Here is a 25,075-nt window from a genome sequence, read left to right as displayed (position 1 = left end):
CCATGTCGAACATCAATCAATAATTCAAATGAACACGATTCTTTGTGAAAACATGTCGCACGTATTAATTGATCTCTCCGAAATATGTGAATATTTAATTCGCCAATCATTGGCAAAGGTGACATCATAGTAAGCCTACGTCGTTCCGTTCCAAATCTAGAGTATCCACGGCGAGCATTATATTTAGTCTATACTATAAAAAAGTTTAATAATGTTTTATGATTATGCATTGTCGTACAAACCAACGAACGAGTCAAAGTGGCTGGAAGAAGCTGACCTTTGCTTATCACGTCTGCGATTGCCCGCCCAACATGGCCAACATTTATAGCCGCAGTTTTATTGCCCGGCGTAGCGCCGAAAGGACAATGAATCAAAAGCAGGCCATCATAGACCGAATTGGGGTGGGTTTGGTGATTTTACAATCGAAAGTGATGCACCTCTTTTCGATTTCTTGCAGCTCGTTAAAAAATCGACCACTCGGGGAAGTTCCATGTTCGTATTGGACGACCGGCAAACAAATCGAGCGCGTGTTCGGTGTTCCGCCTGGCACCGGTCAGTTCCCCTCCCCAGACTCTTCCGCAGATGACAAACGTTTCAGTTTATCAGCTGAACGCTTCGATAAATTTTTGCAGCTGCATACAAATGTTTGCATTGATGCGTTGCTTTGGCGGAACGGGCGATGGAGCCAAGTGTGAGCGATTGATGGCAAGTGTCGAGGATGTGGTCGTTTTGTTGGGGAACCCGACAGTTTTAGATGCCACCCGGTTCGGTTCGCAAGAATCCTTGAGCAAAATTAATTGTCAACAGCAAATTCAACCAGCTACGAAGCAGGCCGATTCCAATGCCAAGTGACGCGAACTCGACGGGAACTCGATGTCCGCTTGTCCTTCCGGAATTTTCGCACGCCCCAATTAGAGCACATGCGTGAGACACGTGCGATGCGGTTCCAACTACCGGTTTCAGGGGAGGATGTTTTCCATAACTAGGATCGAGTGGTCCTCGGTCCGCTCCGCTCTTCCTTTCAACCGATCAAACCGTGAGCGTGTGTGGATGGCATGTAGTAATTTATAATTGATATCATATGTAGATCGGTTCGGATCTTCTCGGTCGGGTCGTGCTCGTCCGCTTGCCCCTCTCGTTCTCGCCCCTCAGCGCTGCGCGAAGAAACTCCTCTTTTCCGTGAAGGTCACCGCTCAACTTCTAGCATCTTCTGGTCAGCGCGACGACGTCAGGCGGCGTCTGGCGCAGAAAGATGCTCTTCGGGGCCCGCGGCGGGGAGGCGCGAACGAGGGTGCCCGACGACGAGAGGGTGCTAAGGTGGGTGCGATAGTGGGGCTAGCTAGCTTCGAACCTGAAACCCGCGAACGACTATAAGCCTGGCATCGTCTTCATTTTTTTCTCCCCCCGCCCGTGTGTGTGTCTGTGTGTGTCTCTCTCTCAGGTTGGGATTTTGTTCGGTTTTTGCTTATTTGGAAAAAGCGCAGAATCTTCGTGGGGCCCACATTTCGGGGACCACATTTCGGCTAAATCGTACTATAAAAGCTACGCGAGCGCGAAGATGCTACAACATTAGTTCTTCTGCTTCGGTAGCGTCCTAAGCCAAGTCGAGCAGTGAAAGTATCCAGCGCCTTTGCGGCAAGGAACCCAGCATACCCGGACGTTTAGCTTGAGTTGCGGTGCGCTCGGTCGAAGAAGACGTTTCGAAGATGAAGTGTATTGTACTGGTAAGTGGCAGTGATAAGGCAGGCAGTGTTGTGACGCGATCCTTCCGGTGGATTCGGTGGTGTTCCCGTGGCCCCTCACACGTATCCTGTCGTCGTGTACTACTTGCAGTTGGCGATGGCCTTGGTCGGCTGCGCCGTCGCGCAGAGCGCGGTGCCCAACGATGGTCGCTACTACCCGGAGTACTACGAGACCAAGTGGGACGATGGACGCTGGCGCCCGGACCGTCGCGGCAGCTGGAACGACGGCTCGTACAAGGCGGGTGGAGCCGGTAAGCAGGGCGGCTCGGGCGGTTCCGGAGGGTTCGGTGGTGCCGGCGGCAAGGGTGGTGCCGGTGGCGCGGGAGGATTCGGTGGTGCCGGTGGCGCGGGAGGTTTCGGTGCTGGTAAGTCGGTCCCGCCTTGGTGAACCGGGGGGGAGAATCCTTCCCCAGGAACAGCAACTACCATGCTGTCGGTTATGCTTTGCAGGCGGTGCTGGTGGAGCCGGCGGTGCTGGTGGACTCGGTGCCACCGGTAGCCGGTTTGGCGCCGGAGGAGCCGGAGGTGCCGGAGGAGCCGGAGGATTCGGTGCCGATAATTCGCTCGCTGGAGGATTCGGTGGGGCCGGTGGTGCTGGTGCTGATGGATTCGGAGGTGGTGCCGGAGGTGCAGGCGGTTTCGGTGCAGGCGGTTTCGGTGCTGGCGGTGCTGGTGGTGCTGGCGGTGCTGGTGGTCTGCGAGGATCGGGATCGGGCGGTTCGGGCGGCTCCGGAAAGGGTGGTGCCCACGGCGGCAGCGGTGCCGACGGTGACTACGTGAAGATCAAGGAGCAGGTGAAACAGTTCAACGAGGACGGATACTACTACAAGTACGCCGGTGAGAACGACATCGAGGTCGCCGAGGAGGGCACGTTCGAGAACCGTGGCACCGACGACGAAGCCCTGAGCGCCAAGGGATACTACGAGTACACGGGCGACGATGGCGAGCATTACCGCGTCGACTACGTCGCCGACAAGGACGGATTCCGGCCGACCGGCAAGCACCTGCACCCGGTGCCGGAAGCCATCGCGCGTTCCCTGGAGTACATCCAGAGCCAGCAGCGGAAGTAAGCGGCGTTCGTTAAGCGCGCACCGCAAACAGCGAACTAGGCTGAACACAGCGAGTCAGACTCAGGGTCAGTCAGCAGGATCAATCAGTCAGTCCAAAAGTCCAGAAGTCCAGCTCAACAACCGATCGGCAGCGATCGGTCAACGCCAACGCCATGAAACTGTGTTCTAACTGTAAATTATTAGTTTCGAACCGATTAATAAACAACCGTTAAGTGAACACGCGAACCGTGCCATTTACTACTCCTCGTTCCTGGGTTCCCGGGACCGGGATGGTTCCCGGGACCGGAAGTGGCGCGAATAAAATGCGACACTTTTCGATCGACCAATTGCCATTTTTTCCATAAATTCGCCAAAACACGCCACTTGCGTGTGGTCAAAGCTCTGCCATAAGACGGGAGGTAAAAAATTCGAGACTAAAGAACCGGGCGTTTCTGGGAGGACGACTCGTGGCTTCGTTCCGTGGCGTGCCATTTGCATTAATTGGTCGTCCAATGTGTTTTTTCTGTTCACCGATGTTTCGCGAATGCCAGCGAAGCAGCAGCTGGGCGATTAAAAGTAGTAATATATTTCCGAACACCTTGTCCCCCGGCGAGCCGGAAAATTTGAATAACCCCCAAAAGCCGTCATGCTGCCCACTCGGCTGCTTGCGAGTCTCGCCGAGCCTGTTTCGGGGTGGAGTCGAGCTAATGTGACACGTTCCGCTATAGCTTGCGTGAAACTATAACAGCCAGTTGATAATCAATTTATTCCGTTTTTTTTTCGCTTCACTTCCCTCACTCTTTCTTCTGAAGCCGCAACCTACGCCGGATCAGCTACGGCTTCGCACCGGTTGACCTTGTAGTCGGCGGCCCAACATAGTCGCTTCTCCTGCGGGCAACCACCGCGGGTATCGCGAGCGAGCGAACGATATCATAATTAGCAGGTGTGTGTGCTGTGGTTCTCCGAATCCGCCCGGTACCGTGACCCGGGGAAAATTAGTGTCGTGCTGCGGATGCGGATGGGACGGGCGGACGCATTCCTCTTAAATTTCGACGAAAGCGAAAGGATCGGACGGATTGCATCATCTGTGTGAGGTTTTGGCGGGGGGAACGGCTCCAGTTCCAAGGCCAGGATGCATCGGCCGATAGCTGGGGTTCAGCTTAGTGGCGCTGCGACATCGCTTCAGGGCATTTGATCTGACATTATGGAACTCTAATCCAAGCATAACGACGGAAATGGAACAAATCCCGTTCTCATCTGAACAGGGAAGTGACATCTAACAGGGTTTGGAATGTAGATATTATGCAAATGTAGAGATGGGCCACGATGGGCGTTTAGGTTACTCTTTCAGGAGCCTCCGGCATCCTTTTTTCCGACAGCATTAGGACGGGTTGGTTCACGTCGCAACGGTAGTTTGATTCGATCGGGTTTCGATCCCTTCGAGCAATAATTTATGATGCTGAAAACGAAACCGGTAACGAAGCATCAGCATGATAATGGAGCCTGGTATTTTATTGGACCCTTTGAGGGTTGGGGACCTGTCGTGTCCTAACCGGCGCAAAGCCTGATAACGATGGCGATCTAGTTCACTCAGCACCGACGGCAGTGTGCAGGAATGTCCCTAAGAATGCCCCGTGCCGTATAGTTTATACGTTTGGTATTTTGATATTTTTCACCCATTCTCCGTCCGTGAAACAACTGCCAGTGGCCGACAGTGACATTGAACCGAATGCCTGCGGCGAGACAAGGATACACTGGTTTCGGCATTTAGCGGGTCTAATTTATGGTGCCCAGTTTTGTGTTTGCGGCGCCGCAGCCGGCTCAGGCTGGCCGGCTGGCAAAGGGATCCGGAATGAAGTCATCTATGGGCGACGGAGAGTGGTAGCCGGGGCCTAATGGAGGCTCTAAAAGCTGGCAAATTAGAGTCAGTATTCATATTTTAAAAATTAATTTTCCACCGTGGGCGTGGAGGATGTTTGGAAGTTCATAGTTTGGGTTATAAAAATCCCATAAATCTCTGATTGTAACTTATGCTGCTGGTCGTCGCAGGTCGCAGGGATACGTTTATGAGTTGATTGGGCAATGTTAGTATATTTGTAACGCGCAAAAACTGAACCGCCATAGATCAGGTCGTTTCTCAGGAATCCGTAAAGCAGGTATCTCATTAGGCATGGCAGCAACGGGCTATTTATACATTTCCATCTGCTCTCGACGACGAGATGGAAATACTAAGCCATGGGCCATGTGGCGCGTCGAAAAATAGAACAATATAAAAAGAAGTTCTAAATTAATTTCAAACAGGATTATGCTAACGTGTCAGCCGAAGGCTTTGGAGAGTGTCTGGAGGGAAGACGATAGTTTGGTGTGCGAAATGTGATGCGAAAAGAAGGAGACGACCGACCAGGAAAGTATATAGAACGGACAAACCGGAACCCTAGTGGGCGTATAAAATGGATCTGGTTTTTTGACCTTTGCTTCGCGATGGTTATTTTTACATTTTCACCCGCCTGTGTCACCACGGTCGGTCCGATAGGAAACGCATTCGACATGCACGAAAGGTTATGTGTCGCTTTCCCGGATCACCAGAAATGTGAGCGAATTCTTCGGAAAGATCGCTACAAATAATATTGTCAAGAAGAGGAGTAATCAGTCTTGAACAATCTTGTCCGCAAATTTGATATCCCTTACCGGTGGAGATAGGAGAAATCAAAGAACCTTTGAAATGAACGAGCTAGCCCTAACCTTGACATTTGGCTCTGGAAAGGTCGTGAACTGTCACATATACGCGAGATTAAAGGAAATATTTAAATCTGGTTCGCAATATGCAAATCGGCCCACGGCCGAAATGTGGGCGTTCGCTGAAGGTTGTGTGAGTCGAAGAACATGAAACAAAACGCCACGAAAAGATGGTGAACTGGTGAAGCTGGTTAGATGTAAGTCCAGCGGGAATGGTGTTATGCTTTTTACAGAAAAAACACGCACTTGGGGCCAGGATGTTTCAAATGGCAGCGATATCATTTGCATAAGTGCGCCCTCGAATCAGTTAACATCGTCGTTTATCTTGTCCACCGGTGTTACCACATTCGTTAAGCATCTCGCAAAAGGCTGCCGGATACTGGATAGGAGAACCGGTAGCACCCCTGAATCGCTCCGGAAGAGATCAATTTGTCACCGCACTTTATGCTCGCGGGTGCCGCAACGCAACACACCGCTTCACGACGGGCCGGTCTCAGCTTGTTTGGGATAATGAATGAAAAGCTCGAGTCATTTTCGAGGCTACACTAAATAGGTGATACGATTTATACGAAACGGTCGCTCGGCGCGTCAAGGAAAACGAAGGATCTTTCATCATGATGGGCTGATTTGAATGTTTATGGAACAACTTTCAAAATTCGAATAACTAGCTTATCGGCTGAACTGGATCATCACTGGGTGGGTGGGTGGGTGGTGATCGCGCGTTTTATCCGTAAGCGCTCCTTGGCGCCTTTGGGTATGCAACGCGCCATACGAGGTGTGTTCAAAAAAGTAATGATAATTTTGTCTTTTTCGCGGGCTACGTATGTTCGATTTTGGATTTAGTGCGGCCATTTTGAGTAATCAGTCAATTTTTGACAGCTGTTTTGCTTGGATAAGATTTGGCTCATCTTCGATGCCGTCTTTATCGCCTAAATCGTATCGTAGCGTCGTCCTTTCATGCCTCCCTTCGGTTTCTGGAACATGAAAAAGTCACAAGAGGCCAGATCTGCAGAATACGGTGGCTTTTACATCATTAGAGTTTTTTTTTGTCAAAAACTCGCGCAGAAACCACGATGTGTGAGCAGGGGCGCGACAGCCAATTTTGGGTTTCCCACAAATCCGGACATTTGTGACGGATTGCTTCGGGCGAATTGCGCATAACTTGCAGGAAATATTCTTTATTGAGCGTTCTATCCTTTGGCAACAACTCATGATGCACCATAACCCTTCTGTCGAAGAAAACTGTAAGCAAAACTGTTCACATTCGAACAAACGTGGCTTTTCGACGTTCACATCTTCTCGGCCCTCTGAAAAATTTTTGAACCATCGATAAGCCCTGCATTTGGTCTTAACAGCTTCACCATAACTCACAGTCAACATTTCGAATGCTTCCGCCCTTTTAATTTCGTTTTTCACACACAATTTGGTGAAAATTCTTTGCCATCCATTTTTTTGTAAGAGACGAAAATGAGCTAAACCTTGACCTAGCAAACCAGCTGTCAAAAATTGACTGATTATTCAAAATGGCCGATCGTTTCACCATAAGTTACTGACATGTGTAGCAACATAACTCCACAAAAAAAAATCCAAAATCGAACATACGTAGCCCGCGTAAATGCAAAATTATCATTACTTTTTGAACACACCTCGTACACTCGCTCAAGTCTTCGACAGTTGTAGTGTTCCGCTGGTGGCAAAGCACGGCTGGTTGTGGAGGGATTCGTCTCTCGGCATGTCGGTAGGAGTAGGAGTTGTGTTGATCGTGGTGGTATCGGAATGTGTAGTCAAAGTATTGCGATCGCCGTCCGCGCCGTTGTATGTTACGAATTTTGAATTCTTTTGTGATGAACCGATTGCGAGGCTGTTTTCGTCGGGGCCCAGCACCGGGAGGTACGCTGTTCCGAGTCCTGGGAGTAACGATTTCCGCACATCCAAGCTTGGGTCTGGCACGGGCAGATAGGCCGTTCCCGGTCCCGGAAGTAGCGACTTTCGAACATCGAGTACACTGGACGCGGTGTTCGTTTCGGACACCGATGGATGAGGGTCGGATGAGTATTTGCTGATTAATTCTCTGCAAAAAAAGGGCGCACCGCATTAGGAACATACACAAACTGCAAAGGAAGTGGTAACCTACGCGTATTCGCCCGCTGGGTCGTACGGTGGAAAACGGTATGGTTCGTGGCCTCCTTCGTAGTTTCCGAAGCCTCCATCGTATGGTATATGTACGTGGAAATATCTGCCACGATCGCCGTCGTCGTAGTGGACATACTTATACCGGCTCAGGTCCTCTGTGTAGTCTCCTTAAAGGAAATGGATGTATTCCACTCAGTGTTCATTCAACTCAACAGGACAATGATAAATTATGGGAACGGCATCAATCTAAGCTGGCGTTGGCAGTGTGGTGTGGAGCATTGGCTTGCCGCTGGTAGCATCGGGAGCCAAGCAATGAACATTCGTTTTTATGAGAGTCTGTCACAAACAAATTATGCAAATTTGTCGGATATATTGTTTTTTCGATGGACCCTCACCGGTTAGCAGTATTTAAATATATGCAGACGCCTTACGATAAGAACGTTGTAGAAAAGTTGGCCGAAGAAATCGGTTTGAAAATTTAACATATATTTAACCTTAACTAGAGATCTACTGAAGAAATATTGTAGCTTTTTAACACTCAGAGCACATTTACATGTTCGGTTATTAAATATTATAATTCCAAGCCGGGTATCAACCGGCTTTATGTCACTGGGAACAAAACTTTTAAACATCTACAGGTTAGTTTCTGATAATCATCCATCGAAAATTCGATAGCTCCAATTAATCACAATTAAAAGATTAGGCGAGAAGCAAAACTAGAATGCGTAGATGTTGAATAAACTACTAGGCTGTTCAATAAGTTCGTAGCCTCGACAAGAAAAATAATTTCTTAAGGTTTGAAACACACTTTATTATTCAGTATGGGCTTCCTGAACATCAATAAACTTGTTCCAAAGTGACTCCAATTTATAACGATATCCTATATTTTTTACGATTTCAGCTGTTGTGTCTATTTTTTGACGTTTTCTACATGGATCGTCTTGAAGGCTAGTACGACCACATTTATACTCAGAAACTCCCTCTTTAGCCCTCTAATTGAAGGCGAAGAGTCCTTTTACACCCTCACCATTCGTTCATAATTTTGTTTTGCTTTTAAACCTTCCAAAAATAAAAATTCAATCACTGCATGATACTTGATTTTTTTGTTGCAAAAAATACTGTGACACGTCGATACTAAAGGGGTTGTATAAAAAGAATTAAATGATCGAGTGAACCGAAACTTCACATACATCATATCACAGGGCGCTTCACGTTCATATGAAGAGTGTATCAACATATTAAAAAAAAGATTGGACTCCTAGCAGCGCCCTGTGTCATCGAGACTACGAACTTATTGAACACCCCAGTATTGTAACGATTTTAACGATGCCAAAGGCTTCTTTCCAAAATTTTAAATCAAAACAAATAACTTAAAATAATATCAATTGTACACAAAACATTCAGTTTAAGTTTTTGTCCGTTGAAATCGACGGAGGAAACGGTAATAATGGCGCTTAAACGTCGAAAGATCTTACCTTCGCCTTGGTGAACGTATTTCCCATTTTTGTTATACTTTCGAGGATTATATTTTCCATCGTTCGGTGCGGGGTGAACGATTTGAAGTAGCACAAATAACACCTGGAAAGCACAAGAAGACACGTCACGGAGCATGTTCAGAAATAGAAACCGTGGTTTTGCATTGCAACCTAATGCATGTACACTGTGGCCCCAGTTATGAATGTCTTTTACTCTGTAATCTGACGTATTTATTAAGTCGTAAAGCGCGTCAAACAAATCAACCAAACGATCGACACTCCTGCCAACAGCGACACATCTCATTCACCGATCAAGACTGTCGCGGGAGGACGAGCTGAGAACTTGTTCGCAAGTTCCTGGTTCTCCACCAGGGCTTCTAACGCCCGCGCCAATGACTCGGGGAGAGTTTTCACTACACTTCGGCATTCGTCGACGTCACGCAATTGACATTCTCTTGGGTACCGTAGGGGTAATAAACTATCTTATATTACTATTTCGCACGGTGACTCACTATGGCTGATTGGAACTGCATTGCACCGGGTTGAACTTAGACGTTGCACAGTTCTATACAACACGAAACGGAACAACACAGCCTGGGACGAACGGCACGGTAATGCCGCAGGAATTCGCTTGTGGATGCCGTAATTGATTAAATCAAACTAAACTGAAACTGCTGCAAAATTCCTTTTAAATACTAGCCGCGACAATGCCATGCGCCACGGAGGCGCTCGCTCCGGCCGGATGATGACCGGTATGACGCCGGGGAGACTCATTGCCGGCGAGCGTGTGGTAACCGTAGGCAAAAGTACGTCCTTCCCCTTTCGCCGTGAGAGCTGCGAAAAAATATGACAGTAAAAAATTTATGTTTATTGCCCATGAAGACCATCGAGCAGCCATCCATCCGTTCGATCCGTAGGTCGATCACAAGCGATCGGGGACTCTCGAGAGTATTCCCCACTGGGTGGGTTGCCTGTGGGTCGAAAACAGCGACGGCCATCGTAGGCTTTAAGGATAATTGCACTCGATCGTTTCTGCCCAAAGCGGTTCGGTTCGGCTTCCTTCCGCCGCCATGTGACAATTGCTCGATCGACCGATGAGTGATCTTATGATGGCGCGGGTCAAAATTCGGTTAGCAGGGGCTCGAGGTAGCCGGAGGTAGCCCGTCGCCAGCTGATGCCTTTCGTGATAAACCACTGTCAAGGCCGATCAAGGTCGCCAGGCGATGATGGCCAATGCTGCGTATAGGTAAGGAGTAAAAAGTCGACATTTCGTACCGAGCGCTATGATGCTGCTCAAAGAGATTTTTTTTTAACAAATGCCTCGGAGGTGTACCATAAATTTGGGCCAAACAATAGAGAAGTCAGTGATTTTTACACGAGTTTATTGCTTTATTTGCATATAAGGCAAATGAGAAGAAGCGTAAGATGTGTAAAGGCTTTATGGGCTATAAAACGGTGCGGAACCACCGATAAAACAACCCTGAACGAGCATTTATTCAAATCAGACGACCGGTGGTTATCGAATGGTGTCTTTTCGTATACGTTGTTGACTGTAATTAGCTGGCAATCATTGAGAGCATGTTGAATGATTTGTTTGTAAATGTTAAAGGAAGTGTCAGAGCGCGTGAATGCATCATTTCCAGAAATCCTCTTCAGTGTCTTCAATTCAAGTTAGTGTGTGATGCAGTCCTTCAAATGTACGTTCGGTTTTGGAAGGAAGGAAATTTGAAAGAAGTGGCGGCTGTAAAATTCAATGTGCAGTGGTGGGTGGGTTAATGGGAAACATTCTCCATCACTCAAAGGTCCCTGAGTCGGGCCATTACTTTTGTCATACGACAGGGATGCCTTTTGAAAGTTCAGTTCCCAAATACTGGCCGCTTAATACGGAGCACTCCACACTTCTGTGAAACGCGCTGTAACTCTGGGTTTTAGTGGTTTTTGGTGAAGGGTATACATTTTTCTCGACGATTCATCACGACGAAGTAACCAAAAAGCTAATGCGTCTTCGATGTAAGAAAATGCAACAAGGTCGGATGGAAATAACAAAATGGCAAAATAAAAGAAAATGGTAACCCCTGTTCCAGTAATTGCTTAAACTATTACATTGCACTTATACAGCTATTTACGCCGGTTGAGTTGAGTAGCCGTCTCGGTTGTACTGTCTGTACGGTTGCTTTGTTTAAATGTAAAGATTTGATCAATTTAGTTTCAGAAAACCGTCAAACTGTCATTTAATAATAATTATCTTTTTTAAAATCTACCATTTTGTAGTTGAAAAACTTTTAAGCACTTTACTAACAATTTAACACACCTAAACCAAAGAGGTTGAAAATAACTGTAATTGGTTTGAGGTGAACGATGAGGTGAAATATTTTCAATCCTTCAAACCATCATTTATAAACCATCGTTTCGAATGTAAGAATAAGATGCTTCTCTGGGGCAGAGGACGATAAGCTTGAAACAGAAAGACATTGGGGATCGAAAGATTCTGAGAACAGTTACGTCGAAAAGAAACCGTTCAACGTAGCAACGGATTCACGTCAGCTACCTTGAATCAGTTATGATACAATGATGTAATGATGGTACAACGATTGTGATCAATTTGGTGCGTGATTGTGATTGTTTGTGGACATGAATTTGACTATTGAATTGTCTATTGTGTATTGAACGTTGTAAAGAATCGAACATTTTCCGAAAAGTTGAACGACAGTTTGATTTTGCGCCGAGCTTAGCCGAGTTATGCTCTTTGTGTATTTCTCAAAGCATACATTTAGGCGTATTCATAGCGATGAAATTAAAACGCATAGCATCGTGATCGCATTCCAAAATATCCTTTTTAATTCGTTTGTTGTTTGCTGTTTCCCATCAGAGTTTTCCGTTGCCATGGTTTACTTTTTCGGCTGAGCGGCTAAATACTTGAGAAGCTTTTCGATGGCCGGCGGAACTTTCGGAATATGGTCGCCCTGTGGGGAGTATATGAAACAAAGTATCAACAAAATGATGACGCCGCTGTGCCGTGCCGAAATTAGCAACTCATTCACGAACCTGTGGAAGGAATCCGTTGCCGTCAGCAACGTAATCAACACGGTAGACAACTCCATCGTCGCCAACGTACTGATAGAAGCCCTGCGAGCGCAACCCTTCCGTCGGAGTGCCTTTGTCTTCGATGCGTCCCGCTTCTTCAGCCAAAATGCCGTTCTCAGTTTCAAATCTGGAGTGGGATGAAATCGTTTCAGGGCCCGCTTGGACAGTGGACTAAAATGTAGCACTCACACATAATGATAGCCATCATTTTCGATCTGATTTTCCAGACGAATAATTTTCCACCCGTCGGGTGCGTAGGCTGGCTTCGGAGCAACCTTCGCTTGCACTGCTTTGGCTAAGCTAGGCACCGGAGTTGGAGGCGGCGAAGGCAATGGGGTTGGTTTGGAAGTTCCACTCTCGGTTCCATCGCCACCAAGTCTGCTGACCACTGGCACTCGGCCAGTTCCACCGGAAGGTCCTTGTTTGCCGGCTCCACTGCCACTTGGTCCGTCGAGGTGTTTGTACTTGTTGTCTACGTGCACATATCGACCGTCGTTTCTTGCCACATACCGACCATCGTTGACTGGCACATAGCGTCCATCATTTCGGTTGTAGTACCGCGGATCGGTCGAGTAGCGGTAGGGACTGTACGGAGACTGAAGAAACCTTCCATCAACGTACGGCCTGTACGTCCGTGGCCTTTGTGTTGTTATCTCGCCGGGCGACGGTCTATACTTTCCATCATTCTGAGCATGGGCTACGATTAGCAAGCAGCCCACGAATTGTAAGCTCTGCCAAAGTAACGTATGAAAATAATATTCTCCACGTCCAACCTGCCGTTATCAGAAGCTCACCAGAAGAACACGCATTTTCACGACTCTAAGCGGGGTCTCAAGTATCACCAGATAGGTACCTTTTTCATTCACAAGCCTAGAAACAATTACTGTATCGTTCCAAACATCACTTTCTTTTTATACGCTCTCAGTCAGTTAAGAAGACGTCGGGAGGTCTCCGTCCACAGGCGGCATATTTTACAGGAAAGATGAATTTATTTCATTAGACAGAAATGCAAATTTTTCCTAATCAAACTACAGTGCTAGTCGTGTCAAAACCCAACGGGATTGTTCATAACATTATTACCATTTCATGTTTTATTAGCCACCTTGGGCGCTCTCTACTTGGAAGTGTTGGACACGATTGTATCGAGAACATTAAGTCAAATTTATTTCATAAGTGATCGATATTTCGCATCAGCTCTGTGTGCGTGCGTTGAATTATCAACATGCTCTTGACAAACCAGACTTCGCTTGTTTGCTCGTAGGTTGGCTTTTCGTGATCGTAAAGTGTGTTGAAATAATGCCGATTGGGTAACAGGACCTGTTACTTCTAACACACGCAGGAGCACACTTTCCATCAAATGTTGCTGCCAGCGCCGTGCTTGAGGCTAGTTGTTTAGAAAACGTGGTCGAGAACAGATGTTTCACGGAGCTTTGCTTCAGTGTTTGCATTCGGTATAACACTTTAGAGAGGTTCGAAAGAAGAGTAAAGAGTGTAATAAGTAAAGAGTAAAATATGAAATTTTTAATAAGTCCATTGTGATTCTTTATGGTGTATGGTTCTATAAAAACATTGTAACAAAAAGGGTCACGATCAGAAGACCAACAAAAAAAAAGGAATATCATTACATCATTAGTGTAGCACCGAGAGCATGTTCCATGGAGTTATTTTTAAACCTTCGGGGAGAAAAGGTGCCACACGTCGGCCGCCCACGAAATCACAACCAAACAAGAGTCATAGGAAGCGAGTTTTTGAGTGGTCTTCTGCTTGTTGTCGCGCGTCGGAACCACTTCAAGGCTGAGCGGCATTTCACGGTCTCGCCCGTGGACTCATGTTCGGCGGCGGCCCTGCTTAGCATACCGATCGAAGTCGGCCGGAAAATCGAAGGCCTACCATTTCGTCATCGCTTCGGGAGGCTGCCGTTTCGGATGCTGTGGCCGATCGATAGCGGCCGACGAAGAGGACGTTGTTTCTTTCAACGGGGGGGTGAAGCTTAACTCGTAGCGTAAATATTTCTGGGTCATTGTGCGGGAAGCCATGAAACGCCAGCGCTTCAACACAAGGTAGAATAAATTTAAACCATATGGCAAGGTCGGTACGGCATCATCGATCCTGGACACCGCGTCCGATCATTGTCGGCTGCCTGTCGGTGAAAATGACAAGTGATAACAATTCTCTGCGATGCCATGTTTGCATAAATATTTATCTGCGCTCGCTACTCCTTCTCGGTGTCAAGTTCAGGCGCACATTCGGTGGAATGCGGATTCTGAATCACATTGCAAGCGTGGAAGCCAAGAGGCTGACCCAAAGAGCTCCACACGAAGAAAGAAAGACATCGATACACGAACAGAAACGAGAAAGAACTGTCGGAGCGGTAAAGCGACGAACCTTCCCAATAAAAGGCTCTCGGTTTCAGCGGCGGTGTAATGATGGTTTTATTTCCTTTCCACTTAACGCTTCGGAAACATGACTAGTTGCTGCCAAGTGCCCGGGACCTGTATCACTAACTTACTGCTACGGCGACGATCGCTCTTCACATTCCCCGCTTCAAAGGGTTGAGATTACTTGTTCCTGCTAAGGTTGGCCAGCAGCCGGAGTGCTCGTTCGATTGCTTCCGGAATTGGAGGCGGCGTCGGAAGGTGGTCTCCCTGCGGCTGGAAGCCATTCTCATCCGCGACGTACTGCAATCTGACGGGATTACCTTCTGGATCGGTGTAGGAGTACTGTCCTTGTGCCACCTTAACGGGTGTAAGATGGAAATCAGTGGTCGAGTTGTAAGAAATGTAGCGACTCCAGGCCGATATCCTTAGCTTAAACGCTAGGGTCATCCTACCTTGGCTACGTCATCGCCGACGTTTTTTAATGTTCCCTGTTCCTCGGCTTTGATACCGTTGGACGTTTCGTACGCGTACTGATACGACCCATCAGGGTTGACTTCCGAGTCCTGGCGCAGCACGACCGCATCTTGATCGGCCACCACGAAGCCGATCAGGCCCAACACCAGCCCAACACGAATAATCTACAAACCAACAGAAAGCCACACCGATTAGAGTAATGATCACTTCAGCAAACGGAACTCCGTGTTTCGAACTTTGTCTCGCACGCACTCGGCACGCACCTTGTTCATTTTGCACTTAGCACTTCGCTACGTCAGCTCCACCGTATACCGTTCGATGTCGAGTTGGGACCACAATCTGATGGCAGGGCGCCATGGCGTTGGCTATTTATATCGCTCCGAAGCGTTTTTCGGATCCGGATCGGCCGTGTGTGTCCTAGGAAATCACCACTGATCCGTTCGCACTCATCCGGTTACTACAGCCTCGGCGGACAATGGTCAACGAAACCGAAGTTTGTCAGAAGCCCTCCCCCACCGAAAAAGAAACGAGTTCTTCGTTAGACAAAATTTGCATAAATTTCAACGACACCTTCCACAGTCGGAAGATTTGATTACCACCGTGGATGGGTGGCTACGGTCCGGTCGGCATTGCATCACTGCTGGAAGCGCGGTGGAGAGCCGTTTGGGGGGACCGAAGGCACACGACCTAGAGAAACCTCCTCGTGGGCCGCGCGCGTTATTGGTGCGTTGTTGTGGGTGATTAAGCTGTACCGTGTTTGGTGATCGTCAAAGATCATCGCCAACGATCTTCTACTGAGGGGCACGAACTAGCAACGTCAGAAACCTAGATTAACTGTTGAGAAAGGCGTGTGTGATCATCATTTTCATCAAATTTTTCGTGATCGCTCTTCATTTGCTCTAGCTGATCTTCAAACATCCTGGAGGGCGATCCTATGACGGCTTGAACCGAATAGAGCTGCGCGTGCTACCGAGAGTTTCGCCGAGTACGTAACGGAAATCGGTGCCAACGCCCGATCGTAAATATTCTTTACTCGCTCATGAATATTCATAACCGATCGATGATCCTGAACGATGCCTGAACGAAGACCGGCCGGTACAATCAAAACAATTCATAAACACCGTGTAGATCGGGCGGGCTCAAGTCTGTCTGCCAAATTCATCACACCCTTGAGAGAAATGAGCAGGTAAAGTAAAAAAAATTACCAAAACTGAAGCTCAATTGGACGCAGATGATAGGTGTAAACGCTAAATAGGACATTTCTTCATCGTCACGCGTAAGGACCCCGCAAGCTCACTCATACGTTAGGGAAGAAGTCACTTACCTTGAAATAAACTATATTGTTGCGGTTATTTATGGGTTTTCTGTGCTACATCATCCGCTGGGTAGGTGAATAAGATGGAAGCACAAGACAAAAAATAGAAACCCGAACGAAGGAAGAGTGATTAGTTTAATGGCACAGCGAGAACCGAACCGAATCTCGTCGCTGACCAGCGAAGCAGAACCACAAGGGAAACTCATTGACGACATAATCGACGATCGCCGATGTCGATCTATCAGCGATACAGGATGTTGATTTTCTAATGGGTATGTAAATTACACATTTAACATCTAATTTCATTATTGGCAAGATGCAAAGTTGGAAAGTTGTTGTAAAGAGAAGAGTTGAAGAGTTTAAAGGATTTTTACCATGACCTTAAAAGGACGTGCGATAAGAGTAAAAGCTACACAATTAAGCTTTGCAATCAAACTGAGGTTTGAAGTATGCACTTTGGGACTGATTTCTGCAGGTTAAATATCTTCATCCGCTTCGTTCTCTTATGCATTGACCGCAAGCGATACATCTTTTACCATCAACAACATTTCTAAGCGGTTGGGCCATGATCAGTACTACTACAGATTTCACTTACTATTATTTAAAATAAAATATTTGTTTGCAGTTAAAGTTGTTGTAAAAAATTATGGGTCTGTGTATGTTTTTCATCAATCTTATTAGCTCTTTGTTGCATTGTTAACCTTTTACCACACGTCTTAAATTGACTAACACGCAAACGCACATAACGTTTTTGCATGAAGTTGTATGCGGTTGAAAGAGGAGGAACGTATCTTTTAAACTATGTTACTGATAAATACAGGGTGGCAACGTGAAAGTGATACACTTAAATTATGTCATAAAAGTCACAAAAAAATTTCTTTCTCTCTTCCTGCACTTTTAATAACATGTTAAAGTAGGAAAGTTACAATGTACTTAGTTCAATTCAAATCTTGCGCCTTTATGTTTGATTACGGCCCGAAGTCGCTTTTCGAAAACATCACACGCCGCACGCACGACTTCGTTCGGCATTTCATCCCAGATTTTGACTAAACGATTTTTAAAGTGTCCAAACTCATATGCTTTACGTCGTCTAACTTTCCTAGAATGTATCCTCAAATACTGAAGTCAAGTGGGTTCAAATCTGGAGACGATGGGGGCCATTCAGAGGAACTGATGAAACATGGCAAATTTTGTTTACGCCCTTTCTGAACAACCAATGCTTTATGCGCAGGTGCTGAGTCCTGTTGAAAGCAAAAATCTTCATCTCCATGAAGTTCCTTGGTAAAAGGAAGCAAATGGCTTCTGATAACGTTTTCCAAGTACTGCTCCTTGCTGATTTTTACGCCCCAATCGATGAATAACAGTGGTAGTTTCCCTTTTGCTAATATTGCTCCCTAAACCATCACAGCTGATGCATTTTGGTACCTCTCGACCCCTTTTTTTCGGCTGGTACATCACGAAGACTTCCGTCATAGACACGATCATTTTGGTTGTTTAAAGTTGCCTCTGAAGTAAAAAATGTTCGTCCGAAAAAATTATCTTGTGAGCAGCGTGCGTCTTCAGGAGCATCCGAGATCTGGCAAACCTGTCGGGAATATTTTTGAGAAATAATCCATGAATCCTCTGTGTCTTGAAAGGGCTATATCCAAGACCCTTTTTGATTATGTTTTGCATGGAGGTGTGACTCATTTTAATCTCACGTGCCATTTTTCTTCCCGAGCGGGCTGGATTTCGTCGAATACGCTCCTTCGCCGCTTTGATTACCCCTGAAGTCCGTACAGCCCGTTTTTTCCCCGGTTTCGTTTTGTGGACAACAGTACCAGGGTCTTTGAACCGTTTGATGGTCCTGTACACGAATAATCTGGTCAAGTTCAGTTGTGACAGCTTCCTCCATATCTGAATGTTTGTGATGTTTTGAAGATGCAACATTTTGATTTGTTCTCTTTAAGAATCCAATACAATTTTCAGGTGAACGAAACACAAGCAATGACTTAATCACGTATGAATAGACTGTAAACATAGTACTTCTTCAAATAGTAAACAAAGATCGGACATATAGCTGTCAAAATTAAAACGATGGGCATTCGAATGAGTGTATCACTTTCACGTTGCCACCCTGTATATATGGCTGCATTTTATATTAAAAAAATCTCCTAAATTAAAGTCAAACTGTGTAACTTTCTTGAATGTTGAACGTTATTGTCGTAATAGAGATCCAGATTCAGAGTGGGTTAATTACTAGGATGTTGGAAGATTGTTGATCTGTGAATTCCACGTCTGGCTCTTAATCTCGTGATGTGGTCTACTTCTTGAAAAAGTTATAGTTAGAAAAGAAATTATTAGTACCAAGATATAGATATATGATTAGTTACTTTTTACTGTTTCTTCTTCGCATAAAGATTCAAATAAATGCATTACATAAATACTTGTTTCAATTTGGAGTGATGCGATATAATGAAGGGTTGAAGGCAACCATTTTATTGGATCAAAACAACATATGACTAACGTAATGTTGCTGGCAGAATAATATTTCAAACATTTACCATAATCCCATTTCAAATGTTACTCTCCAACAGTTTGTTTTAAGCCGAAACAGATCGTTTAGGTTTCAATAGAAAAATCTTAATTTATTTACACGTAAACCTTGGGTTACAAGAAATGTTTTCACTAGCCCGTGGATCGCACGAGTGCCTGACCCACTGAACCACGGCGCGCACACGATGAGATGAGTGGTGCGGGGGATGTGCTGTAACCGCTGAGTAACCTTTAGGCGCCGCTCCTAGAACCTCCGCGAGGCGTCGTCGCTGGGCGTTAAGCTGGCCAAGTACTCTAGCGCACGCTGAATGGCCGGCGGGATGGGGGGCGGTGTGGGCAGATGGTCACCGAGCGGTTGGAAGCCGTTCTCGTCGGCAATGTACTGGACGCGTATCAACTGGCCGTCGGGCGCCGTGTATGAATACTCACCTTGGGCGACCTGCCGACCCGTGACGATCCGCGGAGGGAGAGAGAGAGAGAGAGAAAGAGAGTGCAGATTGCGGCCAGACGTCGGGTGCGCAACATGTTGGGGAAGAAACAGAAGACCGCACGCGCGTAAGAAAGCGCAGCGCTGGTGCGTTGTCACATTTGACCTTCTTGGCCAGGACTAGGGCTGTGCCTCGCCGAAGATCCTCACGGTCGGTTTCAAAGTACCAATTAATTACTCATCGCCACTCGTGGGCCTCGGGTGGCGTACCGCGTGTTGGGTTTACGTGCACGCTACGCTCCTGAAGCGGTGAATTAATAAACAAATAAATATTCCTCATCGACCGGGTAATGCCAGTAAATGCCACGTGCAACGAGCGGTGCTTGTGCAACGGATACGGCGACCCGCTACGTTGGCCAGTTGTTGGCTGACCGTTCCGTCTTTCTCTACCCCCGTAAGATCGAAGCCACGGGAACGAAGAGCCCGAGCCCAAAATTGGGGTGTAACCTGCAAACCGAGCGGCCCTAACCGTTGACAAAGTGTCGCGGTCATCACCCACTCAGTGGCCGAGCCTCGATACTTGCCGCGAGCTGGAGCCAATTAACCTTTGCAAAGTGCTGCCGTTTTCGGCGCGTCCCAGCGCGATCACAGCGGATCAGGATTGCGCAACCAGATCCGTGAGACCATTAGCCAACCTGGATCCTGGGTGTCGGGTGTCGTTGATCGATCACGCGATTGAACAGCGCCGGGCCGGCTCTAATGTCGCGCTCGGCTGATGAGGCTCCCCGGCCGCTAAAAGGTAAAATGGCACACGAGTGCCTGTGGGGTCACCGGGGTGCACCGAGGGCTGTCAGGCTGAACGAATCATCGGAGACGCATTCTTCGAATAGTTGTGACTTCGTGACCCGGCGGATCGTTTCTGGGACGATGTGACGCCGGGAATCTTTCTTCTCTGGGACGAGAAAGACCCGTTGATGACGAGGTCTCCGTCCGGGTTACTGAGGGCACTGAGAGGCGTTATGAATACCGTTTTGGCTGAAGCAGGTTTGATTAATGGACGCGGTGCAGTTGGGGGCGATAGCGTTGAGTGATTGAGGAGTATCGCGCGAAGCGAAAGTGGGCAATAGTTGCCCCCACAGATCTGAGATCTGAGGCTGGAGTGTCCAATTTCAAACTAAAATTATGTAAATCTACAATCCGTCAAACGCTCCTCCATTCAAGCTAACGACACATTCAACCAATAGATGCACTAGACAACGATGCACTCGGAGGGACGGGCCAACGCACTGAATCCAGGGTGATCCATTTAATGTTTGGATTTGTAACCACCGATTGTGTGACTATTAAAACGTTAAACTTCATTTTTTAAATTGTACGAAATACGTACGAAACGTTATTTGAAAAGCTTATGTCAATTAAGGTCATTTCCACCTCGGTGGTTACCTTAATAAGCAGAATTATCGTATTTGGAGCTCGGGAAATCCACACGTCGTGCAAGAGAAGCCAATGCACCTACAACTAGAGATTGTTTAGGGTTGATTTTAAGCATCATCGGCTCCTTTTTCTTCGAAAATGAAGAAGGAGCCGCCGTAACCGTTGATGGCGTACGCCAACGAGAAATGTTGGCTGATTGATTCTTCGGCAAAATTGAAACTAAAAACTTGAACGATATTTCGAGCACTTTCGAGCCAATTCGAGCACTACTCCACTAGCGACAGTTACACAGGCAGGTCTCCTAACAGCCCTTCGCTCACCTGAGCTTCCTGTTCGGTGCCGGGATTTTTGAGAAATCCTTGCTCTTCCGCCACGATACCATTGCCCGTTTCGTAGCTCCAGCTGTAACTGCCGTCCGGATTGACTTCCTGCTCTTGCCGGATGATCGGAATCGGTTCCGTCACTGGTCCCTGAGGTGCACACTCGACCATCACCAGCAACACGGTACCGAGCAGGATCTGTGGCACGAAAAGACACCACCGTTATCGGGAAGGTCGTACAAAAAACGAATGTCACTAGGCCACTGCCAGCCGCTAGCCTTACAACTGAATTCATTATAACGGCCACTAACACTAACGTGTCGTTACATTGTCGCACGGCTGAGCGCATCCACCGAATAGCGATTGAATCCACCAACTGCTAGTCCGCTCGTTGTTGGGGAACCGAATCGAGAAAAGGCCACATTACCACCCCGAGAAGCCGGGCTTTTGGTGGTGCCGAATTTAGAAGTGCCGGAGACGGGATGGGAACACACTTTCGTGGAGTGCAGTCACGCTTGGTGATGAAATGCTCTGGCACCAGGGCAATGGCAAGCGTTAGAGCAACATAATTACGTTACCTGATGGCTCCGAAGTGGTGGCCCTCCATGTGGAGTTCTCGGGCGCACTTCGTTGGGAGCTTAACTGATAAACCTTTCATGCTTCTCTGGGAAATGGTTCTGGGGAACTGAATGATCCTATGAACAGGGTGATTCATCAAGTGTTTGGATTTTGAACTACCGATGACTTGACTTTTGAAACGTCAAACTTCATTCTTGTTGAAGTTTGAAAACATTTAGTAAAAACTTTGACGTACGAGGTGTGTTCAAAAAGTATCGCGACATTTGAATTTCCGCGGCTATGTATATCCGATTTTGGTTTTTTTTGTAGCGTTATGTTGCTACACATATCAGTAACTTATGGTGACAAGTCCGGTCATTTTGAACAATCAGTAAATTTTTTACAGCTGTTTTGCTTGGACAAGTATTGGCTCAGCGTCGATTTTTCTCTGCTTCAAAATAATGAATGGCAAAAAATCTTTGTCAAATGTTGTATTAAAAATTTTATTTAGAGCGTGTACGCATTCGAAATGTTGATTGTTTCTTATGGTGAAGCTATTATGACCCAAAGCAGCGTTTATCGGTGTTTCAAAATGTCCTCAGAGGGCCGAGAATCCAAGCCGACGAAGAGCCAAGCCAAGCCAAGAGAAGATACGACGAAGAGTCAATTTTCTTTGCAATTTTTGTCGATTGCAGGGCCGTTGTGCATCATATGTTGTTGTCAAACGATAGAACGGTCAAAAAGGAATATTACCTGCGAGTTATGCGCAATGTGCGCGAAGCAATCCGCCACAAACGCCCAGATTTGCGGGAAAACCAAAACTGACTGTTGTGCTCCTGTTCACACATCGTTGTTTCTACCAGAATTTGTGGCATAAACAACATTCTAGTGATGCCAAAGTGACCGTGTTCTCCAGATCTGGCCCCCTGTGACTTTTTCCAAAACTCAAATTACTGGTTCGTGGTCAATCGGTTGTCGAGTATTTAAAAATTGACGATGAGCCAGAAATTTGAAAAGCTCAAAGCCAGAAAAGCATCTTAAATGACTTCAGGCAGAATGTTGGCTGGCTGGTTCTTCGGAAGACTCTTGGTTTCAACAGGAGATCTTCGGAATCCAAACACCAGATAGTCCTGTCAGGGCTTCGGGTCGATCTTGAATCTCAGAACTATCTTCAAATCGGACGACCTGCGGCAGTTGTGCCAATATTGCACTGCAACATAGTTAACGTGCCGTGACCGTGAGACACTTTAGTGTCGGTCAGCCACGATCAATCACAAGAGCAGCAGATGGGCTTCTTCTCCCGCAGCGTAGGTCAAGCAGATCAGAATGTTGCTGGGAGGATTGGCACTCCTTGAATGAGGATGATGGTTAGGGTGCCCACGATCAGACATTAGAGCGCACGGTACAGTAGCGGATGATGCTTTAACCCCGCATAACTCCCGGCTCTAGGTTTGGCTTGACTTTTACCGCCCATTCAGACGAGGGGTTCTACACCGTCTGAACGATCGTGCATCGTGTACGGCGACGCGTGAGCACTTCGGTGACCTTTCCAACAGGCAACAGGTACACGAAAAAGGGAACTAGGTTAGCGCAAGAACATGTATCCTCCCGCATCCCGAGGGTTCTGGCCTAATGTTTGGCCCCAGCATGGCGGCTGTTGGGCGTTTAGCATGCTTCGTTTGTTTCTTACATAATAACGGTCGGCGCTGTGTTTGGGCATAGCGATTCAGAGAAGGATGTTTTGTGGAGGTCGACACCCGCGGACAACTCGAGTCAAGTCTTGAGAGCACCAGCCTTTCACCCGATCGCGCATTCATTCGTATCGTAATTTTTTTCGCATCGTTTTTATCACCGATCACTAATCTACTCCTACAATGCGCAACAACCAGCAACAGGCTTTCGTGCATTTAATCGATAGCACCAGCTGGTTGACCCCCGGGGACGCACATTCCCGGGCAGGCGGGGCAAGCGGGGCATCAGTGTGCTTCATCGCAAACTGTGCAGTTTACTTAATGCTTCTCCATCTGGCTGCCAGCCAAACATCGGCCGTTGCAACCGCCAATCAGTTGGCTTTGCCCGTCCGAAAATTGCATCACAAATCATCACCCGGTTTGTGCGCCCTGGGGATCCTGGCCGGGCGGGCTGGCTGAAAAATAGGGTCACCCTCGCGGGACGACCTTTATGATTGGCGCTGGCTTTCGGGTGGCCTTCTTTGCATCGTTGCAGCTCGATCGGGTGGATCGTTTTCTATCATTACAATCAATTAAAGTTAAAGATCCACCGGTGACGACGACGACGGCGGGTGTCGACGGGTGCGCACGTGATCGCCCGATCAGGGATACCAATCCTCTGCGAGGAAAGGATAATTATAAGTGGCCAGGCCCGGACAGTGTCGCAACGCGCAGCCCGCAATCACAATGAACTCGTCAATCGTTTCCCAATCGTTTCCCCTGCGGTCAATCATAATGATCTCACGCCGCTCGGCCAATAATGTTGGCCAGCATAAACATGGCACCGACGATCGTGCCGTGCTGCAGGTGAGAAGTATTCTATCAATTCGCAGACGAATCATCGAACATCGATGACGGTAATCAACGGTTTCGATGGTGCGATTAGAGCCAATGGCACATCATGAGCTGGTGCTACCATATCATCGACATAATTGCCCCTAATGACAATGGAAGGGATAGCAAATTATGAACGTATTTATGTGCCATCGTGGACATAACCGGGTTATGTCCTTTGGAAACGATCCGACAAATGTCAAACGTAACCAAGAGTTTTATTGGGGCTTTTAAAAAAAGAATTTTATTGGGGCTTTAAAATCAACCGAACTCATACTTCAAAAGGACTTAGGCCAATGTTCACTGGGCAACCAATTGACCGATCAAAATGTGACTTTAGTTTCAAGTCGTTCAGCGCACTGGTTGACTTTCGACTTTGAGGCTATTCCGGTTGACCAATTCAACCATCTAAGCTGACACGCGCACTTTGTGTTGGAAACATTGGCTACCAATTAACGGCGAATTCACAGAAGTTGGGTTCACTTACAATTTTCATGATGATCAGCGGGCAGTGCACACGCAGGGAGTATTTCGTATCACAAACAGTGTGGGGACAGAGTTGCACTTGTGCCTGCACCACGGCGCAGCGACCTGGTACTGCGCAAGGACGAGACGGCACGACACGACACGAGCACCGAGAGGCACCGAGCTGGCTGGCTGGATGACACACTCCACAGTAGGAAGAGGCACAGATCCGAATGTGTTACTCGACCGGGTAAGTTCTGCTTTATATATAATCCTCTTCACTACACTCCACGACTACCCGCGATTGTTTATGCACCGGGCCATCGGGCGCGCTTGTTGGGGGTTCGCGATGCTTCTTGCAAAAATCTCTCTTACTCTGGCGCGCA

General features: G+C 47.2%; 5 protein-coding genes across 5 annotated transcripts; 1 reads left to right on the top strand and 4 right to left on the bottom strand.

Moving 5' to 3' along the window:
- Positions 1 to 1,706: 1,706 nt before the first annotated feature.
- Positions 1,707 to 2,812, top strand: LOC128271494 (uncharacterized PE-PGRS family protein PE_PGRS3-like). The gene is made up of 3 exons (XM_053009056.1): positions 1,707 to 1,724; positions 1,834 to 2,107; positions 2,193 to 2,812. The coding sequence occupies exons 1-3, from the start codon at positions 1,707 to 1,709 to the stop codon at positions 2,810 to 2,812; spliced, it is 912 nt and encodes a 303-aa protein (XP_052865016.1).
- Positions 2,813 to 6,954: 4,142 nt separating this feature from the next.
- LOC128270620 (uncharacterized) lies at positions 6,955 to 9,668 on the bottom strand. Its single transcript, XM_053008031.1, has 4 exons — positions 9,648 to 9,668; positions 9,136 to 9,238; positions 7,662 to 7,827; positions 6,955 to 7,598 (listed from the first exon to the last, which is right to left on the bottom strand). Exons 1-4 carry the CDS (start codon positions 9,666 to 9,668, stop codon positions 7,187 to 7,189), a joined length of 702 nt encoding a protein of 233 aa, XP_052863991.1. The 3' UTR covers positions 6,955 to 7,186.
- A 2,275-nt stretch (positions 9,669 to 11,943) lies between these two features.
- Positions 11,944 to 13,102, bottom strand: LOC128271495 (larval cuticle protein LCP-30-like). Its single transcript, XM_053009057.1, has 4 exons — positions 13,014 to 13,102; positions 12,409 to 12,950; positions 12,181 to 12,346; positions 11,944 to 12,098 (listed from the first exon to the last, which is right to left on the bottom strand). The coding sequence occupies exons 1-4, from the start codon at positions 13,026 to 13,028 to the stop codon at positions 12,024 to 12,026; spliced, it is 798 nt and encodes a 265-aa protein (XP_052865017.1). The 5' UTR covers positions 13,029 to 13,102; the 3' UTR covers positions 11,944 to 12,023.
- A 1,609-nt stretch (positions 13,103 to 14,711) lies between these two features.
- On the bottom strand, positions 14,712 to 15,381 carry LOC128271498 (endocuticle structural glycoprotein SgAbd-2-like). Its single transcript, XM_053009060.1, has 3 exons — positions 15,335 to 15,381; positions 15,050 to 15,235; positions 14,712 to 14,954 (listed from the first exon to the last, which is right to left on the bottom strand). The coding sequence occupies exons 1-3, from the start codon at positions 15,341 to 15,343 to the stop codon at positions 14,778 to 14,780; spliced, it is 372 nt and encodes a 123-aa protein (XP_052865020.1). The 5' UTR covers positions 15,344 to 15,381; the 3' UTR covers positions 14,712 to 14,777.
- Positions 15,382 to 19,037: 3,656 nt separating this feature from the next.
- LOC128271497 (endocuticle structural glycoprotein SgAbd-8-like) lies at positions 19,038 to 21,410 on the bottom strand. The gene is made up of 3 exons (XM_053009059.1): positions 21,386 to 21,410; positions 21,103 to 21,300; positions 19,038 to 19,360 (listed from the first exon to the last, which is right to left on the bottom strand). Exons 1-3 carry the CDS (start codon positions 21,395 to 21,397, stop codon positions 19,166 to 19,168), a joined length of 405 nt encoding a protein of 134 aa, XP_052865019.1. The 5' UTR covers positions 21,398 to 21,410; the 3' UTR covers positions 19,038 to 19,165.
- Between the last annotated feature and the right edge of the window lie 3,665 nt (positions 21,411 to 25,075).

This window comes from Anopheles cruzii, chromosome 3 (genome assembly GCF_943734635.1).
Source record: "Anopheles cruzii chromosome 3, idAnoCruzAS_RS32_06, whole genome shotgun sequence".
Taxonomy (NCBI): Eukaryota; Metazoa; Arthropoda; class Insecta; order Diptera; family Culicidae; genus Anopheles; species Anopheles cruzii.
Note: the sequence above shows the minus strand (reverse complement) of the source record. Positions and strands in the feature narration are given on the sequence as shown.